The 26,159-nt window shown below is 43.5% G+C and overlaps 1 protein-coding gene across 1 annotated transcript in view; it reads right to left on the bottom strand.

Moving 5' to 3' along the window:
• LOC139170080 (transcription factor COE1-like) overlaps nucleotides 1–26,159 on the bottom strand; it is an 87,744-nt gene that overhangs the window by 26,447 nt on the left and 35,138 nt on the right. The window contains 6 exon segments of the mRNA XM_070756829.1: nucleotides 1–62; nucleotides 1,005–1,138; nucleotides 2,476–2,593; nucleotides 5,375–5,456; nucleotides 16,593–16,661; nucleotides 22,732–22,805. The exon segment at nucleotides 1–62 is cut by the window's left edge and continues 65 nt beyond it. Of these exon segments, the coding sequence (XP_070612930.1) occupies nucleotides 1–62; nucleotides 1,005–1,138; nucleotides 2,476–2,593; nucleotides 5,375–5,456; nucleotides 16,593–16,661; nucleotides 22,732–22,805 (539 nt within the window).

The following is a 26,159-nucleotide window of genomic DNA, read 5'->3' as shown; positions in this document are numbered from 1 at the left end:
TCCACCACGCCGGGGATGTGCCGGGGCGGCGTCTGGACCCGGATTGCATGTGGCGTGATCAACTGTTATGGGGCGAAGAAGAGGACGGTCAAGAGCAGGAGGGGCAGCTTTGTGCTATTTGCAGACTATTTACTGTTCTGGACCTGGGCTGGGATCAGGCTGGATGCTCCAACCGTTAGAGCTTTACAGGCTGGTAATTTTCAAAACAACATTTCTTTTATTGTTCCTTCCACGTTGGATTTCCGTCATTACAGCTCCAGCATGGGGAAAAAAATGCATTCAACTCTTACAGACTAAACTACGAAGTTATAATTCTTTCTGAAAGAACAGGCTTCCTACTTCTACACATCTTCTTATCTCTGAGTCAGGTTCATGCTGTTCAAAAGGGAAAGGGGGAGGGGAGGAAAAAGGGAAGAGAAGGAGAAGGAGAAGGAAGAGGGAAGGAAAAGAGGCAGGCAGGGAGAAGGGAAGGGAAAGGGGGAGGGAAAAGGGAAGAAAATGAGAAGGAGGATGGAAGGGAAAGGGGTGGAGAGGAGGGAAGAGGGGGAAGGGAAAGGAGTGGAGAGGAGGGAAGAGGAGGAGGAGGAGGAGAAGGGAAGGTAATGGAGGATGGGAGGGGAGGGAAAAGGGAAGAAAAGAGAAGGAGAAGGAGGAGGGAAGGGAAAAGGGCAGTCAGGGAGGAGGGGAAGGAAAGGGAGGAAAAAGGGAGGAGGAGGAGGGAAGAAAAAGAGGCAGGTAGGGAGGAGGGAAGGGAAGGGAGGAGGGGAGGAAAAGGAAAAAGGAAGAGAAGAAGGAGAAGGGAAGGGAAAGAGACAGACAAAGCAGAGGATGGAGAAAGGGAAGGGATTGGGGAAATGGAGGGTCGTAAAAAAAAAGAAAGAAAGAAAAGAAAGAAAGAAAGAAAGAAAGAAAGGGAAAGACAAAAGGGAGGAAGACAAAAATAAACCCAGAAACGGTGGTGGTGGTGGTGGTTTCCACCGCATGGGGAAAGCAGGCAGGCTCACCTCACTCCAGACCAGCATGGTGCCGAAGACCACCTGAAGCCCGTCAAAGAAGTTGTCCCCGATGACAATCACGGTGGCCCCTCCTGTCGTCCAGCCTTCACTGGGGCTGATGGCCTTGATGCAGGGGGTGGCTGCTTTAAGAGAGGAGGGGTGGGGAAGAGGGTCAGCAGGGGAGAGGCCCTGAGAAAGGAGGGGAGGGGAAGCAGGCCAAGGACCCACCCCCCACAGCTCAAAGGGGACCCTCTGGGATGGAAGGGGAGTCACGGAATCTTCCCCTTCATCCAGATCCTAAAGCCAAAGCCAACATGTTGGCCAGCATTGGCTGGGGAAGAGGTAACACTAAACCGGGATTGGAGACCTGTGTAGTAGATAGGTTTTTATAATGTATTTTAAATTAGTTTCCCCACCCCCAATTTTTTAACATTAGATTTGTATCTATATTGCATTGCTATTGTGTTGTGAGCTGCCTTGAGTCTTCGGAGAGGGGCAGCATACAAATCTAATAAATTATTCTTATTATTCTTATTCTTATTATTATTATTATTATTAATAATAATACAACACAGCAAACGAGATCACTATGCTGGATTTCGTATTTCATCCCCAGTCGGGCGCTTCCCAAGCACCTAAGGCTGCGTGATGTAGTGGTGAATTATGTTTGCCGATCCCAGTAAAGCGGCCTTTTGCAATTGACAGATGGAGATTGTGTCAATTCCGATGGTTTTCAAATGTCCCTGCGGCCAGCATGCCAAGGACCACTCGGACCACTTTCACTGGCTTATGCCAGAGTTGTCATATTTCATTAATTTCTCTAGCTGCTTCTCCTCAATTCTGCTGGCGACGAGGGTGGGATCATCATCATCATCATAATACGCAGTCCTAGGTGCTTGGGAAGCGCCCAACTGTTGATGAAATACGAAATCCAGCATAGTGATCTCGTTTGCTGTGTTGTATTGGCATAATAACAATAATAACAAAAACAACAACAGAGTTGGAAAAGACCTTGGAGGTCTTCTAGTCCAACCCCCTGCTTAGGCACGAAGCCTTACACTACTTCAGACAGATGGTTATCCAAAATTTTCTTAAAAACCTCCAGTGTTGGAGCATTCACAACTTCTAGAGGGAAGCTGTTCTACTGGTTAATTGTTCTAACTTACCAAGGCCTTGTAAAGTGGTATTAACCTTTTGCGTGGTCTTGATTCTATCCCCCTGCCACAGTGATAGTGGGGTCTTCGGAGAGGGGTGGCATACAAATCTAATAAATTATTATTATTATTATTATTATTATTATTATTATTATTATTATTGTTATTATTATTGTTATTGTTGTTATTGTTGTTGTTATTATTATTGTTGTTATTATTGTTGTTATTATTATTATTATTGTTGTTTTTGTTTTGTTGTTGTTGTTATTATTATACTTTTGTGGTTGCTGGTGTGCAAAAGTGAACCATACAACAGGCAAGGGTACCTTCCGAAGGGTCCAGCCGTCGTGCCCGGCGTCCGTGCTTGGAATTGTTGTGGACAAACATGTTGTCAGACACGGCAAGGACGTGGCCATCCACATTCACCGTCGTGGACACCACCACCTGCGGAGAGGGAAGCATCAAAGAGAGGAATACAAACAATCAGAAAGAGAGCTTTGATCGGGAGGGAACCAAGCATGGCAACGTTAGAAATTTATCTGTTTTTGTTTAAAAAAAATCATGCTTCCATTGTTCGGGTACTGGTTTGCTTTTTTTAAAAATACAATTTTACTTTTATGATTAAAGAAGTAGGAACTCGAAACAGAATGCCCTACGAAAGCAGACTATCAACCCTAGGTCTTGAAAGCTTAGAACTACAATGCCTAAAACACGATCTAAGTATTGCCCACAAGATCATATGCTGCAACGTCCTGCCTGTCAATGACTACTTCAGCTTCAACCACCACAACACAAGAGCACACAACAGATTCAACTTAATATTAACCACTCCAAATTTGACTGTAAAAAATATGACTTTAGCAATCAAGTTGTCGAAGCGTGGAACTCATTACCGGACTCTGTAGTGTCAACCCCTAACCCCCAACATTTCTCCCTTAGACTATCTACGATTGACCTCTCCAGGTTCTTAAGAGGTCAGTAAGGGTGGTACATAAGTGCAGTGGTGTGCCTTTCGTCCCCTGTCCAATTGTCTTTCCTTTATCTCATATATCATATATATTTTCTTCCTTTCATAGATCTTCTCCTCTACTTTTATATCTTTTCTTTATATACATGTCTATCTTCTTCAATATGTATTGTGTATTGGACAAAATAAATAAATAAATAAATAAATAAATAAATAAATAAATAAATAAATAAATAAATAAATAAATAAAGTTAGTAAGAGAAGAATGACTTTTTAGAAGTATAACATATTTTATGCTGTTTTTGTCATTTACATTGCTCTTGTCGGTTATATTGTTGGTATTTATTCTCATGACTGTAAGCCAGCCATAGTTCTATTGGACTTGGGCAGCAGATAAATCCAAATAAATAAATAAATAAACATTTCCAGAGCAGCTGTGAAATTCAGCAGGTTCTGGTGGGTTATGGAGAACTGGTGGCGGGAATTTTGAGTCGTTGGGAGAACCACAAATACCAAAAGAAAGCTAGAAAGAAAGAAAAAAACAAACCCCCAAATCTGTCCGTCTGTCTGTCTATCCTCTTTCTATTATCTCTCTCTTTTCTCTCCATCATATCTTTCTCTCTCTCTGAGATCTATCTATCCTCATCTATCATCTGTCTATATATTGCCCTCCTCCCTCTATCCTATTGTATCTTGCCTGCCCTTTTCTGTTAGTCTGTCTGTCTCTCTGTCTACCATTATTATTATGGTTCATCACATACTCAGCCATATATTCACATCTATCATCTTTATCTATTCTATTATCTATCATCTGCCTATCATTATCATCAGCTATTGTCTGACTGTCTATTTCTATGTATTCACATCTATCTGTATCCATCCATCATCCATCATCCCTCCATTCATCTATCTATCCATCCATCTCTCCATCCCTCCATTCATCTATCTATCTATCATTTATCCATTTCTCTCTCCATCCATTCATCTATCCATCCATTTACCTACATATCTACGTATCTACGTATCTACGTATGTATCTATGTATCTATCTATCTATCTATCTATCTATCTATCTATCTATCTATCTATCTATCTATCTAACTATCTATCCCTCCTCATTCCCTCTATCTATCATCTATCTATCTATCTATCTATCTATCTATCTATCTATCTATCTATCTATCTATCCCTCCTTCCTCCCTCTATATATCATCTATCTATCTATCTGTCTGTCTGTCTGTCTGTCTGTCTGTCTATCTATCCATTCATCCATCCCTCCATCCATCCCTCCAGTCATCTATCATCTATCTATCATTTATCCATCTATCTCTCTCTCTCTCTCTCACTCTCTCTCTCTCTCTCTCTCTCTCTCTCTCTCTCTCTCTCTCTCTATCTATCTATCTATCCCCCACCCACTCTGTATAAAATCAGATGCTTGTGGGTCAGGACTCCCCAGGCATCCCCCAGCCCTGACTAGCTAGTAGTAGCTTCATCAGTTTGCTTGCATGAGGATATGGTAATTGTGACATTTTTACATGATTAACAGCCGTGCCAATTTGCATAGCATCGGTGCCAGGCGGGCGGCCGGTTGCTAGAGCAAACACACCCACTTTGGCGAGCAAACTTGAGCCACCTTGGTGCAAGAAGAGCAGCATTCAGGAGGGAAAACAGCCAGAGTCCATCAAAGCTGCTGGACCTTCAAAAGGCTGCCGGGCCAAATATTTTAGATCTCCCTGTTGTTTGCATCGGCCATCTGGATTAGGAGGTGGGGTTTCCCATGGAGGGGAGCCTCAGGGGAATCCCAGCAGCGCAAAAACGGGCGCTTTGGCTGGCAAAAGGGGTGAATTTGGGGCTTGCAGGCATTAATCGCTTTTCCATTGATTCCTATGGGAAACATTGTTTTGTCTTACGAACTTTTCATCTTAAAAACCTCGTCCCGGAACCAATTAAGTTTGTAAGACAAGGTATCAGTATATATGTTTCCGTAGGTGCTTCTGATGAAAATTGGGATGTAAGTCATCCCAGATGTGTGTATTTTTCTTTTATGTTTGTGTGTTTTTATATGTCTGTTTCGTTTTAAATTAAAAAATAAAAAAACAGGAAAGAAGAGAGATGGATCCCATTTACTGCAGAGCCTCTGGGCCCCAGGAGCTTCCACCAGAGGAGCAAATGCTATGAAGGAGGGTGTCTTCTTTTTTTAAAGGAAGGGGGTCTCCAGGCAAAAGCTGGGAGGAAGAAAGAGGAATTTTGGACCTCACCTGGAACCGGCGCATATCTCGTGGATTGCCGGCATTCTTCAAGCAGTTCTGGTTGCATTTGAGGAAGAACTTGAGAAAAAATCTAGAAATAAGAGGAAAATAGAAAAAAAAGCAACATCAATCGCTTTCAGCAGTCCTTACAAGAGTTTGACCATCGGCTTCCTTGCATCTGACAAAGGATCTCCATAATTCCTTCCTTCCTTCCTTCCATCCAAAATGGTAGGTTTTCCTTCCTTCCTTCCTTCCTTCCTTCCTTCCTTTTTTCCCTTCCTCCCTCTTCCCACGCCTCCTTCTCATTTTCCTTCCTTCCTTCCTTCCTTATTTCTCTCCCTCCCTCTTTCCTCACCTCCTTCTCATTTTCCTTCTTCACTTCCTCCTTTCTTGCTCTCTCTTTTCCTTCTCTCATTCTTTCTTCTCTCTTCACCCCCTTCTCATTTTCCTCCCTTCCTCCTTCTGCTCCCTCCCTCTACTCCTTCTTCCATCCCTCCTTTCTTCACCTCCATCGCCTTCCTTCCTCCCCCCACCATTCTTTCCTTTTGTTCTACCCCAGCTAAGAACGTAGCAAAACACAATTTGTTCAAACTTGTTTTTAATCAATAACCGATCAATAGCTGGCGGGCCACAACACCTTCTTTCCTCCCTGCCCCGCTCGGTCTCTTGTTCCTTCCTTCACCAAGGCAGTCACGAAACACAATGATCAGATAATCCTCCACCATGGCCAAACCCACAGGCTGCTCTTTATAGCAGCCTCACTAATGACCACAGCCCCACCCAACCACAGGTGGCCTCATTTTCTTTGATAATAATCTCTCAGTTGTTGTTGCCTATGCATCGCTCTCCGCATGCGTGGCTGTATCATTCACTCTTGTTCCGAATCCAAGGAGGAGCTAGAGAATTGATCTCCTTCTGAGCTGTCTGCCCACTCTCCTCCTCCCTGTCACTCATGTCTTCTTGGTCAGAGGAGCCTTCATCAGCAGATTCCACCGGGGGCAAAACAGGCCTGCAGCATGTGGATGTCTCCCCCACATCCACAGTCCTTGGGGCAGGAGCTGGGCCAGAGCTAACTACAACACATAGTATTTCAAAGAAGCACCACATTTTAAAGAAGCACCATATTTTAATCCTGAACGAAGGACGGTTGTCCTTCGTTCAGGATTAAAATATGGTGCTTCTTTTCAAGTGTGTAACAAACAAGGTTGGTTCCATTTGGCGACGATGCCCAGTAACTACAGAAAGCAGTTTTAATGACAAGCAACATTAAATCCCCCCCTAATTTCAAAGCCGTTTAGTTAGGGCTAATTTGCGCTCAAAGCTACCAGCGAATTCGAGGAACAGTTTCCTTAGAAAGCTTCTTATTACTCATTAAATTAATATATCTATTAAGCCGTCACCCCTGTTTCTTTCCTAATGCAAGCCACACAGATGCCTTTAAAGTCTTCAGAATTAGGTTAGTTACAGGAAATCCTCAAATTACGACTATCACCGAGGGCAAAGTTTATGTTCCGGAGTGAGACATTGGTTAAGAGAGTCTCATCCCATTTTACGACCTCTCTTGCCAAATCGTCTGTATTTTCCCGCCTTGGACAAGGGACGGCCGATATTTCCCTGAAGCCCTAGAGGGCAAAAAAGACGCCCAACAGGAAAACCAGAAGTCTGTTTTTCCCGAACTTCCAGTTTGCCTGTTTGGCCGTTTTTTTACCACTAGTGTTGGGAGAACCTAAGTCTTTGCAGGCTTTTTTTCATTGCTACTCCTTTCAAATAAGATTTTTTTCCAGCCCTAACCAGGGGATAAATTAATATGCTGAAGCCGACCAGACGAAGGACACTAGCCAGTTGAATATCTGTTAGGCAGATTTCTCCCCCTATTCCATGGATTCCATGGAATCCAGGAAGAGATCACCTTGGCGTCCTTAGCAACCTGCCGGTATATGTGACATCAAAGCTCCGCCCCCGGAATCTCTTTGTGGGAGGGATTCCCCAAATCCTTCAAAGGGCGGTCCTTTCATGTAAAAATAAAAATAAATAAAAATAAAAAATCCATAAAAATAAAAAACGATGGGATTCCGGGGACGGAGCTTTGACGTCACGCAGCATTCGGAGTTCGAGTTCGGTTCAGCCGAACTTTACGCAAAGTTCGTCCGAACTTGCTGAACCCGAACACCGTTGTGTTCACCCATCACTATTCACCACCTCAGGCTTCAGTGAGGCCTGTGCGGGGTTTTGCGTATGCGCCAGGGAAGCTCGGAAGAGAGGGGATGGGTGTGGGCATGTGCTAGCGCACACAAACACACCCTTTGCTGTTGTGAGCCGCTCCGAGTCTTCAGAGAGGAGCGGGATACAAATCGAATAAATCTAATCTAATCTAATCCTTTTGGCACATGAACCAAGAAAGGTTCACCATCAATAACACTAGCAAAAGTATTTAGCCGCCCCAAGTCTTCAGAGAGGGCCGGCATACATCTAGTCTGCCCTTATACTATTTTCTGTATTTTATCTTAGGATGGATCTATGTTTATCCCAGGCATGTTTAAATTCAGTTATTGTGGATTGACCAACCACATCTGCTGGAAGTTTGTTCCAAGTAAATATTTTCTGATGTTGCTTCTGATCTTTCCCCCAACTGACCTCAGATTGTGTCCCCTTGTTCTTGTGTTCACTTTCCTATTAAAAACACTTCCCTCCTGGACCTTATTTAACCCTTTAACATATTTAAATGTTTCGATCATGTCCCCCCTTTCCCTTCTGTCCTCCAGACTCTACAGATTGAGTTCATGAAGTCTTTTCTGATATGTTTTACACTTAAGACCTTCCACCATTATTATTATTATATTAATTCAGCTCAGGAGACCTAGAAAATTTTACAAGCCCAAAGTGCTTTCGCTGGTGGTTGCTGATGGTCTCCCTCTGCCCTGAAATTAAAATCCTACCCCGGCAGGTTCTTCACTTCTCTCTTTCTCCAACCCGGGATGGTCCCTTTAAGGCGGCTCAGAAATACATCCTTGTTTGTCTAAAAGGGTATTGATTGGAAACTGATCCCTGGCTGCCTGGCAGGCAGCTAATGGGTCCCATTCCTGCAGAGAGTGATCAATCAGGAAGAGGAACTCTGGAGATATTTAAGCCCGCAGGGAGGGTAGCGAAGCGAGATAAGAAGTAGGGGTGAAATAGCTCCTTCCAATATTTGAGAGGCTGCCCTATAGAAGAGGGTGGGGGATTAACCCATTCTCCAAAGCCCCTGAAGGCAGGGCTAGAAACAATGGGTGGAAACTAATCACGGAGAAAGGGCAACCCCAGCGACCGGTTAGGTCCCACAGAGCTGGCTGGGGGCAGTTCTGATCTCTGGGGGGAGTTGATTCCAGAGGGCCGGGGCCACCACAGAGAAGGCTCTTCCCCTGGGGCCCGCCAAGCGACATTGTTTACTCGACGGGACCCGGAGAAGGCCAACTCTGTGGGACCTTATCGGCCGCTGGGATTCATGCGGTAGAAGGCATGAAAGTCAGAGGTGGAGACAAAGCCGCCGTGAAAAAGGGGTGGGAGGATGCTCTGTTCCCCTACAACATTCGAAGCTGATGAAATATTTAGCTTGCTTGTGCAGGGACCTATAATTGTCATTCTAGCATCAATAATTAACAGGTAGCAGCCCCGGGCTGGCTGCAGGAGGAGTGGGGAAGATGGCTCAACCTCCTCAAAGGTCCCTGCACGAAGACCACAACCAGCTGAGAGAAGAGGAGATTTGCAGCTCCTCCATTGAAGGGTTGAGGTCCTAAGCTTGGTGGCCTTCCTGCAGACGTCTCGTGACCCAACTAGGGAACATCATGGGCTAAAAAAGGAGGGGAGTTTGCAGAGAGTCACCCGGGACTCACTGCTCACAGTCACTCATGCCTTCATCACCTCGAGGTTCGACTACTGTAACGCTCTCTACATGGGGCGACCTTTGAAGAGTGTTTGGAAACTTCAGATCGTGCAGAATGCAGCTGTGAGAGCAATCATGGGCTTTCCTAAATATGCCCATGTCACACCAACACTCCGCAGTCTGCATTGGTTGCCGATCAGTTTCCGGTCACAATTCAAAGTGTTGGGTATGACCTATAAAGCCCTTCATGGCACCGGACCAGAATATCTCCAGGACCGCCTTCTGCCGCACGAATCCCAGCGGCCAGTTAGGTCCCACAGAGTTGGCCTTCTCCGGGTCCCAGCGACTAAACAATGTTGTCTGGCGGAACGCAGGGGAAGAGCCTTCTCTGTGGCGGCCCCGACCCTCTGGAACTAGCTCCCCCCGGAGATTAGGACTGCCCCCACCCTCCTTGCCTTTCGTAAACTCCTTAAAACCCACCTCTGCCATCAGGCATGGGGGAACTGAGACATCTCCCCTTGCCTATGCAGTTTTATGTATGGTGTGTTTGTGTGTATGCTTTTTATATAATGGGGTTTTTAGGCTTTTAATGTAAAATTGTTATTTTAGACTTTAATATTAGATTTGTTATTATATATTGTTTTATCACTGCTGTGAGCCGCCCCGAGTCTGCGGAGAGGGGCGGCATACAAATCTAATAAATAATAATAATAATAATTATTATTATTATTATTATTTATTGGATTTGTATGCCACCCCTCTCCATAGACATAATAATAATAATAATAATAATAATAATAATAATAATGAGAGGATGAGGAAGACAATGAGGTCCTTTGTGCTCTCTTGAGTTTGCACCAGCTGATACCACCACTTGGACTTCTGCAGGCAGTTTTGCTGACCACAATGTAAAAAAAGGATGTTGAGACTCTAGAAAGAGTGCAGAGAAGAGCAACAAAGAGGATTAGGGGACGGGAGGCTAAAACATATGAAGAACTGTTGCAAGAATTGGGTATATCTAGTTTAATGAAAAGAAGGACCAGGGGAGACCTGATAGCAGTCTTCCAATATCTCAGGGGCTGCCACAAAGAAGAAGGAGTCAAGCTATTCTCCAAAGCACATCAGAGCAAGGCAAGAAGCAATGGGTGGAAACTAAACAAGGAGAGAAACAACCTGGAAGTAAGGAGGGATTTGCTGACAGTCAGAACAAAAAAAAATAAATCTGTAGAACAGCTTGCCTCCAGAAGTGGTAGATGCTCCAACACTGGAGGCTGTTTAACAAGATATCCATTTGTCTGAAGTGGTGTAAGATCTCCAGCCCAAGCAGGGGGTTGGACTAGAAGACCTCCAAGGTCCCTTCCAACTCGGTTGTTGTTGTTAAACAAGAATAGTTTTTCCCCAACGCCCTCACTCTACTAAACAAATAATTCCCTCAACACTGTCAGACTTTTTACTAAATCTGCACTTCTGTTTCTACTAGTTTTTCTCATCATTCCTATCATCCTTTTCTTCCCACTTAGGACTGTAGGACTGTCACGTTGCTTGTATCCTAAGATTTTTATTAATATTGATTGTTTCTTCATTGCTTATTTGACCCCTGTGACAATCATTAAGTGTTGTACCACATGATTCTTGGCAAATGTCTCTTTTTCTTTTATGTACATCTCCACCAAAGACAAATTCCTTGTGTGTCCAATCACACTTGGCCCATAAAATTCTATTCTATGGTTTTATATAATGGTCTTTTAGATATCTCTTTTTAAATATTAGATTTGTTTACTGTATACTGTTTATTATTGTTGTGAGCCGCCCCGAGTCTTCGGAGAGGGGCGGCATACAAATCTAATAAATAATAATAATAATTATTATTATTATTATCATTATCATTATTCCTTATTTGAGGGGCTGCCACAAAGAAGGGGGAGTCAACCTATTCTGCAAAGCACCCGAGGGTAGAACAAGAAGCAATGGGTGGAAACTAAACAAGGAGAGAAGCAACTTAGAACTAAGGAGGAATTTGCTGACAGTGAGAACAAACAGCTTGCCTCCAGAAGTTGTAGATGTTTCAACACTTGGGGCTGGACTAGAAGACCTCCAAGGTCCCTTCTGACACTATCATTCTGTTAAATGTCTATGAGTTCACCGTAGAAGCGAAGTATTTCCAAGGAAATTGTTGGTTGAGAGACTAGTGGTTGGGTAGGGCTCCCGAAGTCTTTGCAGGTGGTAATCAAGAGAGGGAAGGCACAGAGGACGGAAGAAGAGAAATTCATACATTTTGGAGGGGGGGGGGAAGAGGGAAGGGGGGAAGCAGCCCCCCCCATCGCAAGATTGACAGCGAATGGGTAATTTTACCCGCGCACCCCTAACACGCTGCCCTCCCCTCTAGGCTACCTCTACCTGCGAATAGAAGAGAAGGAAATAAGAATAAACACATGTCCGACTCGCTCACCTTCTTAAGTAGCCGCGGCGCATAGAAACCCAGGGAGTTAAAAATAAAGACAATGCGCATACATTAGCATGCCTAATGCGCCCCGCTCCCCATTTAACATGCAAATTCCCAGCCACGCTGCCGAACACCTTCTGTTCCGAGCGCATAAATTTGAATTCGCAATTAGAATAATCTTGTATAATTAATGAAAAGCGTCAATTTTAGCTCCTAAGTAATTTGATTAACATGTTGATAGGGCACTTACCATGCTCTCTAAACCAGAGGGGCTGGCTGCCGTTTCGGAGGAGAGAGGAACCAGGGGATGAGAGAAGGAGAGGAGGGGAGGGGAAGGAGGAGGGAGAGGGGGGGAGGACACCCACAACCACCCAACCGTGTCAGCAGGGAGGGAAGAGCTGCACCGAGGTGGGTGGACAGAATTGGAAGCCAGAAAGAGAGAATTCAGGCAACTTTCGAGCCCGTTCCTAGCCCCAAAGAGGGAGCAGAGGCCACCAAATTCAGGCTAGGATTTGACTGCCTGAGACCTGTAAGTCCTTGATTTATGACTGTTTTGAGCATAGGAGTCACAACTCCTACTCTCAAAACGTCGCTACAGAGCCCTGCACACCAAGACAACTAGACACAAGAAGCGTTTTTCCCTGAACGCCATCACTCTGCTAAACAAATAATTCCCTCAACACTGTCAGACTTTCTACTAAATCTGCACTTCTATTTCTACTAATGTTTCTCATCATTCCTATCACCCATTTCCTACCACGTTGACTGTATGACTGTCACTTGTTGCTTGTATCCTAAGATTTTTATAAATATTAATATTTTTATTAATAAACCAGCATGCAAGATGTAGGCTTGTGCTGCAAACCCCTGGCCTAGTGTCTCCTGTTCTATTTATTTTTTATTTATTTATCTATTCATTTGTCCAATACACAATACATATGGAAGAGAATAGACATGAAGTAATATATATAAAGATAATATGTAAAAATAGAGGAGAAGATATATGAAAGGAAGAAAATATATATGATCTATGAGATAAAGGAAAGACAATTGGACAGGGGACGAAAGGCACACTGGTGCACTTATGGACGCCCCTTACTGACCTCTAAGGAACCTGGAGAGGTCAATCGTGGATAGTCTAAGGGAGAAATGTTGGGGGTTAGGGGTGGACACTACTGAGTCCGGTAATGAGTTCCACGCTTCGACAACTCGATTGTTAAAAGTCGTATTTTTTACAGTCAAGTTTGGAGCGGTTAATATGAAGTTTGAATCTGTTGCGTGCTCTTGCGTTGTTGCGGTTGAAGCTGAAGTAGTTGTTGACCGGTAGGACGTTGCAGCATATGATCTTGTGGGCAATACTTAAATCGTGTTTTACGCGCCGTAGTTCTAAGCTTTCTAGGCCCAGGATTGTTAGTCTATTTTCGCAGGGACTTCTGTTTCGAGTGGAGGAGTGAATTCTGGCCCAGCTTCAGAATTTGCAAAGCTGACACCAACTTAAACTTACTGGAATTTAATCTGAAAGTGGCTGCAGTTTTTTGTTCTTGTTGTCCTGAGCGCGAGGAACGACAAGCCGACGAAGGCAGACGGTAGGAGAGGCTGAAAGATCAGCTGGGACAAAGGCGAGACAGCCGCTAATAGCTTTGATTCTTCTGCTTCTAATCTCCCGGCCGGCTTGTCAATCCTTATTCTTGTCCTTCGGTGGTCAGAGGCCTCCGCAGTGGGACTGAGTGACAGGCGGGTCTGCCCAGCTATGGGGCCTCCTCGTGCAGCGCCCGATGTTATCGGGAGGGGACAAAGGCTGGGGAAATGTCAGTGTGTTATCAAGACCCCCCAACTGCCACTGGGATATGCCCGCAAAGGGGGGGGGGGCTGTCATTCCCTTGGTATTTTGTCTGGGAGAGGGAGAAACTGACCGGCATTAATGCGTGCACACACAGAAAGAGGGAGATTGTGATCCCGCTGAATAGAGCGCTGGTGAGACCCACAGAGTTGGCCTTCTCCGGGTCCCGTCAACTAAACAATGCCGTTTGGCGGGACCCAGGGGAAGAGCCTTCTCTGTGGCGGCCCCGACCCTCTGGAACCAGCTCCCCCCCAGAGATTAGAACTGCCCCCACCCTCCTCGCCTTTCATAAACTGCTTAAAACCCACCTTTGCCATCAGGCATGGGGGAATTGAAACATCTCCCCCGGGCCTGCCTATACAATTATTTATGGTATGTTTGTGTGTATGTTTGCTTTTAATAATGGGGCTTTTAGTGTTTCTTTTAAATTATTAGATTTGTTATATATTGTTTATTATTGCTGTGAGCCGCCCCGAGTCTACGGAGAGGGGCGGCATACAAATCTAATAAATAAATAAATGAATGAATGAATGAATGAATGAATGAATAAATAAATAAATAAATAAATAAATTGAACGGGTCCAAAGACGGGCTACAAAAATGGTGGAAGGTCTTAAGCATGAAACTGATCAGGAAAGACTTAATGAACTCAATCTGTGGAGTTTGGAGGACAGAAGGGAAAGGGGGGACACGATCGAAACATTTAAATATGTGAAAGGGTTCAATAAGGTCCAGGAGGGAAGTGTTTTTAATAGGAAAGTGAACACAAGAACAAGGGGGCACAATCTGAGGTTAGCTGGGGGAAAGATCAGAAGCAACCTGAGAAAATATTATTTTATTGAAAGAGTAGTAGATTCTTGGAACAAACTTCCAGCAGACGTGGTTGATAAATCCACAGGAACTGAATTGAAACATGCCTGGGATAAACATAGATCCATCCTAAGTTAAAATACAGGAAATAGCATAGGGGCCGACTAGATGGACAATTGAGGTCTTTTTCTGCCGTCAATCTTCTATGTTTCTAGAAGGTGACAATAGGAGAAGCTTTCTGGCTTCGGAGCGAAGGGGACAGACGCCTTGTCCAAGGGAGAAGAAGATCTCCAGTTAAGCCAAAAATTAACTAAACTTTGCGAGGTTTGAGTGACACCCCCTTTTCTTTCCATAGTCTCCCAGATTTGGGTTGGGCTGGGCTGCCTATTCACCCCCCCAAATCTTCCTCAACCAGCTTCTGCTGTGTCTTAAGATACATCAGTCTTGCAAACCAAAGAGGTTTTGTTGTCTTCCAGTACACAACAGGTAGAATTGAGAGGCACCACAGGTCATAGGGTAACTGCAGCAGCCCAAAATAGCCAACACAGTTCTAGCATCAACAAAGGGATACTATCAAGATCACACGAAGTGTTAGTATCACTTTATAAGGCCTTGGTAAGACCACATGTGGAATCCTGCATCCAGTTTTGGTTGCCACGATGCAAAACGGATGGTGAGACTCTAGAAAGAGTGCAGAGGAGAGCAACAAAGAGGACTAGGGGACTGGAGGCTAAATAATATACGAAGAATGGTTGCAGGAACTGAGTATGTCTAGTTTAATGAAAAGAAGGACCAGGGGAGACATGATAGCAGCCTTCCAATATCTCAGGGGTTGCCACAAAGAAGAGGGAGTCAACCTATTCTCAAAAGCACATCAGAGCAAGGCAAGAAGCAATGGGTGGAAACTAAACAAGGAGAGAAGCAACCTGGAAGTAAGGAGGAATTTGCTGACAGTCAGAACAAAAAAAAAAAATCTGTAGAACAGCTTGCCTCCAGAAGTGGTAGATGCTCCAACCCTGGAGACTGTTTAACAAGATATAAGCACCTGAGGGTAGGACAAGAAGCAATGGGTGAAAACTAAACAAGGAGAGAAGCAACTTAGAACTAAGGAGGAATTTCCTAAGGAGGAATTCAGTAGAACGGCCTGCCTTTAGAAGTTGTGGGTGCTCCATCACTGCAGATATTTAAGGTTTTTAAGAAGAGATTGGAGAGCCTGGTGGTCGGCCCAAAGTCACGTACTGTAGTTGACTTTAATCCTTAAGGTGGTACTAGAATTCCCTGCCTCCTGGTGGTCAGCCCAAAGCCACCTAGTTGGCTTTCATACTTAAGTTAGTACTAGAATTCCCTGCCTCCTGGTGGTCAGCCCAAAGCCACCTAGTTGGCTTTCATACTTAAGTTAGTACTAGAATTCCCTGCCTCCTGGTGGTCAGCCCAAAGCCACCTAGTTGCCTTTCATACTTAAGTTAGTACTAGAATTCCCTGCCTCCTGGTGGTCAGCCCAAAGCCACCTAGTTGCCTTTCATACTTAAGTTAGTACTAGAATTCCCTGCCTCCTGGTGGTCAGCCCAAAGCCACCTAGTTGCCTTTCATACTTAAGTTAGTACTAGAATTCCCTGCCTCCTGGTGGTTGGCCCAAAGTCACCTAGTTGCCTTTCATCCTTAAGGTGGGACTAGAACTCCCTGTCTCCTAGTGATTGGCCCAAAGTCTCCCAGCCGACTTTCTTGGCTTAGGTGAACTAGAACTCACAGACTCCTGTTTTCTAACCTTAACCACTAGACCAAACTAAAGAAACAATGTGCAAATAATGTTAATCTGTCATTCTACAAGGGCCTCCCTTCTCCCTTTCTATTCTTTCAACCAACATTTCAAGCAAATCTGTGTTTGATTCCGACTATCTCCCAGCATGATTGATGGCTGTCAAGGTTCCAGGTAACATGCGAACTAAGTCCAAGTCCGAGTCGAAGTACTCCCTCAAAGTCCCAATTTATTTCCAGAGCCAACAAAGGGAAATTTGGATTTGAGATTCCCACCCAGCTGAAAGTTCACCTCCCTTGTGACAGCCTGGCCAGTCCTCCTTCCGCTTCCGCCCAGGTGAGTGGGCACAGGAGGGCCTTGAACCCCTTGAAAGAAAGCTTTGTGGCTGCATCTATTTCCTCATGAAAATACCCCCCTCCCAAGTCCCCATGAACATCAGGCCTTCTTTAGATAGTTTGGCAAACCGTTAACCTCTGCACCGGCATTGTGGACATTCAGAAGTCTTCTGTTGGTACCTACCTGTCAATGATGACTGGGTCGGAAGGGGTCTCGTTGCGGTTTCCACAACTTTTCTTGTCACAGCAACGGCTGTTTGGGTGGAAGAAAGAGAGGAATGCTCAGAAGGCAAAGAAGGAACAAAGAGGAACATCAAAATAATAACAATAATAATAATAATAATAATAATAATAATAATAATAATAATATTTATTGGATTTGTATGCCGCCCCTCTCCGCAGACTATAATAATAATAATAATAATAATAATAATAATAATAATAATAATAATAATAATAATATCATCCGGATGATAGCATTTGGAAAGGAGTTAGCACAGGATGAATGATATGTACCAGAAAATAACTGGATGAATAATTTGAAAAATGTGATTAATTTGACTAAGAAATTGGCATTTGATATTGTATTGTATTATATTTTAATTTGAGGTATGTAAATTGGAATCTCTGCAAGGTGTGAAAAACAATAAAAAAATTTATACCCTCCCCCTAATAATAATAATAATAATAATATTTGTATGCCGCCCCTCTCCAAAGACCTCACTATCACTGCGGCAACCAAAAAAGTTCTACGCTGCATCAACAGAGGGAGAGAATCAACACCACGCAAAGGGTTAATACCACTTTATATGGCCTTCGTAAGGCCACACTTGGAATCCTGCATTCAGTTTTGGTTGCCATGATGCAAAAAGGATGTTGAGACTCTAGAAAGAGTGCAGAGAAGAGCAACAAAGAGCATTGGGGGACCGGAGGCTCAAGCATATGAAGAACGGTTGCAAGAACTGGGCATGGCTAGTTTAATGAAAAGAAGGACCAGGGGAGACATTGATAGCAGCCTTCCAATATCTCAGGGGTTGCCACAAAGAAGAAGAGGGAGTCAATCTATTCTCCAAAGCACCTAAGGGTAGAACAAGAAGCGATGGGTGGAAACTAAACAAGGAGAGAAGCAACTTAAAACCAAGGAGGAATTTCCTGACAGTGAGAACAATTAACCAGTGGAACAGAAGTTGCCTCCAGAACTTGTGAATGCTCCAACACTGGAGGTTTTTAAGAAGATGTTGGATAACCATTTGTCTGAAGTAGTGTAAGGCTTCATGCCTAAGCAGGGGGTTGGACTAGAAGACCTTCAAGGTCTCTTCCAACTCTGTTGTTGTTGTTGTTGTTGTTGTTGTTGTTGTTGTTGTTGTTGTTGTTATTATTATTATTATTATTATTATTATTATTATTATTAACCACATCTTTTCACAGAGGGCAGTTCTTCCATCCAGGGAAAAGAAGCAGCTGCTTTAAAGAGAGGCCAACAGGGACTCACACTCCAAAGCAATTGCCAAGTTTGGACACCTGGAAACAGGACTTGGGTTTCCCTTTGGGGCCAAGACACAGTTTTGTAAGAAACTATATAATGGAATAATAGAGTCACAGAGTTGGAAGGGACCTCGGAGGTCTTCTAGTCCAGTCCCCTGCTCAAGCAGGAATCCCTATACCAAACATAGTGAATCCAAAGGTGAATGATAGATGAAGAGTAGTAGACAATTCCATCTGTCCGTCCATTACCCTGGGAGGGGAATTATTGACCCCCTCAGAGAGGCTCTGCAACTTGGGCGTCCTCCTCGATCCGCAGCTCTCATTAGAGAACCATCTTTCAGCTGTGGCGAGGGGGGCATTTGCCTAGGTTCGCCTGGTGCACCAGTTGTGGCCCTATGTCACTGCTCACAGTCACTCATGCCCTCATCACCTCGAGGCTCGACTACTGTAATGCTCTCTACATGGGGCTACCTTTGAAGAGTGTTCGGAAACTTATCATGCAGAATGCAGCTGCGAGAGCTATAATGGGCTTTCCCAAATATGCCCATGTCACACCAACACTCCGCAGTCTGCATTGGTTGCCGATCAGTTTCCGGTCACCATTCAAAGTGTTGGTTATGACCTATAAAGCCCTTCATGGCATCGGACCAGAATATCTCCAGGATTGCCTTCTGCCGCACGAATCCCAGCGACCAGTTAGGTCCCACAGAGTTGGCCTTCTCCGGGTCCCGTCGACTAAACAATGTCGTTTGGCGGGACCCAGGGGAAGAGCCTTCTCTGTGGTGGCTCTGACCCTCTGGAACCAGCTCCCCCCAGAGATTAGGACTGCCCCCACCCTCCTTGCCTTTCGTAAGCTTCTTAAAACCCACTTCTGTCGTCAGGCATGGGGGAATTGAGATATTCCCTTCCCCCTAGGCTTATAAAATTTATGCATGGTATGTCTGTATGTATGATTGGTTCCTTAAATTGGGTTTTTTAAAATTACTTTTAGTATTAGATTTGTTCATATTGTCTTTTTACTGTTGTTAGCCGCGGAGAGGGGCGGCATACAAAACAAACAAACAAACGCTTAGAACAAACTTCCAGGAGACGTGGTTGGTAAATCCACAGTAACTGAATGTAAACATGCCTGGGATGAACATAGATCCATCCTAAGATAAAATGCAGAAAATAGCGTAAGGGCAGACGAGATGGACCATGAGGTCTTTTTCTGCTGTCAATCTTCTATGTTTCTAAAAACCACTAAGGCAGCCTGTCAAACGTGGATTTCTGGATGGAGGCGGAAGGAGAAACTGACTGGATCTTGCCTGTGCGTTAAGTTTCTTTGTCTTTGCACGCCACACTTTTCAAGATTCCCTACCCAATTACTGTTTCCTCCATCATTAGAGCAAGTACCAATCCCTCACATTAAATATAATTAATCGTTGATCTGATAAACAGCCGAGAGCTCTAAATTCACCCCAATTCCCCTCGGGGGACCGGCAATTCCATCCGTCGCTGTTCCATAAACAACTCCACCAAAGGCGTGCGCGGAAGGCACAATATTTTGCCCTCCCGAGACGGCTCCCACGCCTCCCGAGCCACCCCACCTATTCCCTTAGCCCCTGGGGTCATTAGCAAGGATCCTGCAGATCAATTAGCCATCCAACTTGGCAACCAGGCAGCCGGTTTAATTTGCAAAACACCCAGAGCAGAAGGGCCATAAACAAAGCAACAAAACGGGCGTTAATAGGCCGCCAGGGAGCTTGACTGTCTAGGGAGGCGCCTTCGCACTCCTCTGGTGGTCCCACCTCCCAGCCCTTGGTAAAAAAGGAAATCCCCCCCCACCTTTCCTGGCTGGTCCTGGGTGCGAATGTAGCCCCAGAGGCAACATATACATAGAAACATAGAAGACTGACGGCAGAAAAAGACCTCATAGTCCATCTAGTCTGCCCTTATACTATTTCCTGCGTTTTATCTTAGGATGGATCTATGTTTATCCCAGGCAGGTTTAAATTCAGTTCCTGTGGATTTATCTACCACGTCTGCTGGAAGTTTGTTCCAAGCATCTACTACTCTTTCAGTAAAATAATATTTTTCTCACGTTGCTTTTGATTTTCCCCCCCAACTAACTTCAGATTGTGTCCCCTTGTTCTTGTGTTCACATTCCTATTAAAAACACTTCCCTCCTGGATCTTATTTAACCCTTTAACATATTTAAATGTTTCGATCACGTCCCCCCTTTTCCTTCTGTCCTCCAGACTATACAGATTGAGTCCATTAAGTCTTTCCTGATACGTTTTATGCTTAAGACCTTCCACCATTCTTGTAGCCCGTCTTTGGACCCGTTCAATTTTGTCAATCTCTTTTTGTAGGTGAGGTCTCCAGAACTGAACACAGTATTCCAAATGAGGTCTCACCAGCATTCTATATAGCAGGATCATAATCTCCCTCTTCCTGCTTGTGATACCTCTAGCTATGCAGCCAAGCATCCTACTTGCTTTCCCTACCGCCTGACTGCACTGTTCACCCATTTTGAGACTGTCAGAAATCACTTCCCCTAAATCCTTCTCTTCTGAAGTTTTTGCTAACACAGAACTGCCAATGCAATGCTCAGATTGAGGATTCCTTTTCCCCAAGTGCATTATTTTACATTTGGAAACATTAAACTGCAGTTTCCATTGCTTTGACCATTTATCTAGTAAAGCTAAATCATTTACCATATTACAGACCCTTACATGCCCAGCCTGAGCAGCTCGAGTCCAGGGTTCCTGCAAGATTTGGTGTGAGGTTTTTTTTTTTTCCACCCAATTCCAAATTTTTTTCCCCTCCACATCATAACATACAAAAAAAACAATATACCTTCTATTTTGTTACAATAAAATAGTTTGGGGATTAGTAAATCTTATATAATCAAATTATACATTCTTAAATCCCATCTATTTAATTTCATTTACCATCACACAGCCGGTATTCCATTCATAGAAACATAGAAGTCTGACGGCAGAAAAAGACCCCATGGTCCATCTAGTCTGCCCTTATACTATTTTCTGTATTTTATCTTAGGATGGATATATGTTTATCCCAGGCATGTTTAAATTCAGTTACTGTGGATTTATCTACCACGTCTGCTGGAAGTTTGTTCCAAGGATCTACTACTCTTTCAGTAAAATAATATTTTCTCATGTTGCTTTTGATCTTTCCCCCAACTAACCTCAGATTGTGTCCCCTTGTTCTTGTGTTCACTTTCCTATTAAAAACACTTCCCTCCTGGACCTTATTTAACCCTTTAATATATTTAAATGTTTCGATCATGTCCCCCCTTTTCCTTCTGTCCTCCAGACTATACAGATTGAGTTCATTAAGTCTTTCCTGATACGTTTTATACTTAAGACCTTCCACCATTCTTGTAGCCCGTCTTTGGACCCGTTCAATTTTGTCAATATCTTTTTGTAGGTGAGGTCTCCAGAACTGAACGCAGTATTCCAAATGTGGTCTCACCAGCATTCTATATAGCGGGATCATAATCTCCCTCTTCCTGCTTGTTATACCTCTAGCTATGCAGCCAAGCATCCTACTTGCTTTCCCTACTGCCTGACTGCACTGTTCACCCATTTTGAGACTGTCAGAAATCACTACGCCTAAATCCTTTTCTTTTGAAGTATTTGCTAACACAGAACTGCCAATACAATAGTCAGATTGAGGATTCCTTTTCCCCAAGTGCATTATTTTACATTTGGAAACATTAAACTGCAGTTTCCATTGCTTTGACCATTTATCTAGTAAAGCTAAATCATTTACCATATTGCCGACGCCTCCAGGAATATCAACCCTATTGCACACTTTAGAGTCATCGGCAAATAGGCAAACCTTCCCTACCAGACCTTCCCCTATGTCACTCACAAACATATTAAAAAGAATAGGACCCAGAACAGACCCTTGTGGCACACCGCTTGTAACCTGACTCTGCTCAGAATACTCGCCATTCACAACAACCCTCTTTCGAATTTTGTCATCCAGATAAATCTCCATTAATCTCTAATTAAGTCCATCATTAATATTCCTTAAACTATTGATAAAATCAATATCTTTAGCATCTCCTATATCTCCTCTACCTTTCTTCTATTCCTATATCTCTTCTTCTATTCTTTCATTGATATGTTCTATTCCTATAACTTCTCTTCTATTCTTTCTCAGGTATATTTTACTATGAGTATCTCCTCTATAACCTTCATCATGTATTTTACTATGTGTATACCCACTAAAAACCCTCATTTTGTATTGGAAAAAAATCAGTCAATCAATCAATAAATAAATAAATAAAGTAAATCTTATTATCTTAATATCAAAGCCGTGAGGCCTTCTTCCCTCTTAGAACAAATCTCAAAACAGACTAAAAACCCTTATCCTTATACCTAAATTTATCAGTGTAAAAGTTGTATGCTTATACTTTATCAGTTTTATGGACATGCCCTGAGTCCAGGGAGAGGAGCGGCATACAAATCCAATAAATAAATAAATAAATTAATTAATAAACTAGGTCCTTGTGAACAAGGACAGCAGACCTATCGATTTAAGCTAGACCCAAAGGATGAATTCTGGACATTCTTGATATTAATTCAAAATGTCGGTCAAATTTTGCTGCAGTGGGTCAAATGTCCAACCAACCCAACCGCCTGAACCCAACAGTGGGCAGCCAAACCCTTTTAATGGAATCTGAGAAGGGCTGTGGCTGTTTTAAATTCTTCACTTTCTTGGTTACATGCATCAGGGATCTTATATCACAGCCTTGGTTGCCATTTTGACTTTTTTGACCCCCTTCCTCTGTCGTTCTGCCACCACTCTCGGACATGACCTACCTGCACATGATCTCGTGAGTTAACAGCACGCGGCACATCTCGGGGTTCTTATCCTGACCTTCGTAGATGATGGCCTGCAAGAAAGAGGAGACACAATGTTAGGAAGGGCTCAGGTAGTTGCAGACCTGCTGGTCTCCTGTAGAAGACCACAAGTGGTCATTCTGGGCAGGGCTTCAGTTTATGAGTACCAATTAAGGCCCCCTTCCTTCCTTCCTTCCTTCCTTCCTTCCATTCATCCACCCAACCACCAATCCAAAATTCTAGGTTTTCCTCCCTTCTTTCCCTCCCTCCTTCCTTCCTTCTTTTCCTTCCTTCCATCCATCCGAAATTGTAGGTTTTCCTTCTTTCCTCCCTTCTTTCCCTCCTTCCTTCATTCCTTCCATCCATCTATCCATCCATCCACCCACCTACCCATCCAAAATTCTAGGTTTTCCTCCCTTCTTTCCCTCCCTCCTTCCTTCCTTCCTTTCCTTCCTTTCCTTCCATCCATCCAAAATTGTAGGTTTTCCTTCCTTCCTTCCCTCCTTCCTCCTTGGTTGAAGCTTCAATGTACTGAGGCGGTGTATCAAACAAGCTGGTTCAGGAACAAAATTCAATGCAGCTGGATTACTGCGCTTCCATCTACATGGGTCTGCCCTTGAAAACGAGTTGGAAAATCCAGCCGGTCCAGGACACTGTACCCGATGTTCCCCCCTGGCTCAATCCTGGTTCTGTCACATGAGATTGTGGCCGAGGGGGATGGTGGTGGTTAATGGCTGTTGCTGAGCTTGTGAGCGCAATTCATAGAAGATAGAATAACAGAAGGGGTCTTGGAGGCAGTGTTCCCTCTACTTTTTGGGGGGCGGGGGCGGAAAAGTATAGTGTCTGAGCGGCAGTCCCTTCGGGACTGGGCGACACAGAAATAATAAATAAATAAATAAATAAATAAATAAATAAATAAATAAATAAATAAATAAATAATAAATACTGTGTGTCTATAACAGTGAGCTCATAATAGGGCAACTCTATCAATATCAAAATGCCACTTAAATAGTTGAGCTAGTTTCAAACTAGATTTTGATTTTCTTTCTCTCTTCCTTACTCCCATTCTTTTTCTTTCTCTTTTCCTTCCTCTCTTTTTTCTATCTGTTTCTCTCTCTTCCTCTCTCTCTCCTTCCCTCTCACTCTTTCCCTCTCGGCTTCTGGGCAGGTTTGGAAAACTCTGAGTTGATGATGATTTTTAAGTGAGCGATTGCTCACTGCTCAGCTTAGAGGGAACTATGCTTGGAGGTCTTCTAGTCCAAGCCCCTGCTCAAGTAGGAGACTCTGTGCCGGTCCAGATGAATGATTCTCCAGTCTCTTTTTGAAAAGCCTCCAGTAATGGAATAGCCACAACTTCTGAAGGAAAATTATTAGGAATTTTCTCCTTAGTTCTAAGTTGCTTCTCTCCTTGTTTAGTTGCTTCTTGTTCTACTTTCAGGTGCTTTGGAGAATAGCTTGACTCCCTCTTCTTTGTGGCAACCCTGAGATACTGGAAGACTGCTGTCCTGTCTCCCTTGGTCCTTCTTTCCATTAAACTAGCCATGCCCAGTTCCTGCAACCGTTCTTTATATGTTTCAGCCTCCATTTATCCCCTGATCCTCTTTGTGGCTCTTCTCTGCACTCTTTCTAGAGTCTCAACATCCTTTTTGCATCGTGGCGAACAAAACTGAATGCCGTATTCCAAGTGTGGCCTCACCAAGGCCTTATAAAGTGGTATGAACCCTTCATGTGGTCTCGATTCTCTCCCTCTGTTGATGCAGCCTAGGACTGTGTTGGCTTTTGTGGCAGCTGCTGCACACGGCTGGATCCTATTTCAATGGTTGTCTACTAGGACTCCCTAGTGGATCTATGTTTATCCCAGGCAGGTTTACATTCAGTTCCTGTGGATTTACCAACCATGTCTTCTGGAAGTTTGTTCCAAGCATCTACGTACTACTCTTTCAGTCAAATAATATTTTCTCACCTTACTTCTGATCTTTCCCCCCACTCCCCTGAGATTGTGCCCCCTTGTTCTTGCGTTCACTTTCCTATTAAAAACACTTCGCTCCTGGACCTTATTTAACCCTTTAACATATTTAAATCATGTCCCCCCTTTTCCTTCTGTCCTCCAGACTCTACAGATGGAGTTCATGAAGTCTTTCCTGAAAGGTTTGATGCTTAAGACCTTCCACTCTTTTTGTAGCCCGTCTTTGGATTTGTTCAATTTTATCCATCTCTTTTTGCAGGTGAGGTCCAAATGGGGTCTCACCAGTGCTCTTATTCCAAATGGGGTCTCACCAGCGCTCTATACAGCGGGATCACAATCTCCCTCTTCCTGCTTGTGATACCTCTAGCTATTTCATTTCATTTATTGGATTTATATGCCGCCCCTCTCCGAAAACTCGCAATGCTATGCAACCATGTTATTAACTTAACAACTGAAATGCTTCGCTGAAGCACTGTGGCCAGGGAGAATGTAAAATGGGGAAAAACTCATTTAAACAACTGTCTTATTTAGCCACAGAAATGATGCGGGGTTCCATTGCAGTCGTAACCCAAGGACTACATATATTTGCCAGTTAATTTGAATAATGTCAGGGAATGCCTGTGTTGGAAAACAGCTGGGTTTACAGCTGCAGACACATCTGCAGACCCATCACTCCTAGTCTATGGAGAGGGGCGGCATACAAATCTAATAAATAATAATAATAATAATAATAATAATAATAATAATAATAATAATTATTATTATTATTATTATTATTATTATTATACAATTTATGCATGGTATGTTTGTGTGTGTATTTGATTTTTAATAAGGGTTTTTTAGTTATTTTAATATTAGATTTGTTATATGCGGTTTTATTATTGTTGTTAGCCATCCCGAGTCTATGGAGAGGGGCAGCATACAAATCTAGTAAGTAAGTAAGTAAGTAAGTAAGTAAGTAAGTAAGTAAGTAAGTAAGTAATAAGTAAGTAAATAAATAAATAAATTAATAATTATTTCTTATTATTAATAATAATAATAATAATAATCTGTAATTTTTTAAACAGGGCATTATCCTCTTCCTTTTTTTTCCATTGAGCATCGAGCATAAAACCAGACTTCTGGGTGGAAATCCAGGGTTCAGGGGAAAAAAACAAAACCCACAAAAACCCAGCAGTCGGATACTCCTTGGTGCAAAGTAGGTGTTAAACACCCGCTGTCCCATCTGTGCCAGGTGCTCTTAACACCCAGCCAGGGATCTGCCTCTCCACTTAATGGTGTTGATTAATAAGATGGAAACTTAATGAAGCATCTTCAATTATTTGCAAGAATTAATTCCCTGGGACTCCTCTTCCAGAGTGAGCTTGTACAAATTGTGACTTGTTTTTCCATCAAACGGAATACCAGAATTGCATTTCTCCTCCACCATCCCAAAGGTGGG

Source organism: Erythrolamprus reginae, chromosome 7, assembly GCF_031021105.1.
Source record: "Erythrolamprus reginae isolate rEryReg1 chromosome 7, rEryReg1.hap1, whole genome shotgun sequence".
Taxonomy (NCBI): domain Eukaryota; kingdom Metazoa; phylum Chordata; class Lepidosauria; order Squamata; family Dipsadidae; genus Erythrolamprus; species Erythrolamprus reginae.
The sequence above is the reverse complement of the archived record's forward strand: the minus strand, read 5'-3'. Positions and strand labels throughout refer to the sequence as shown.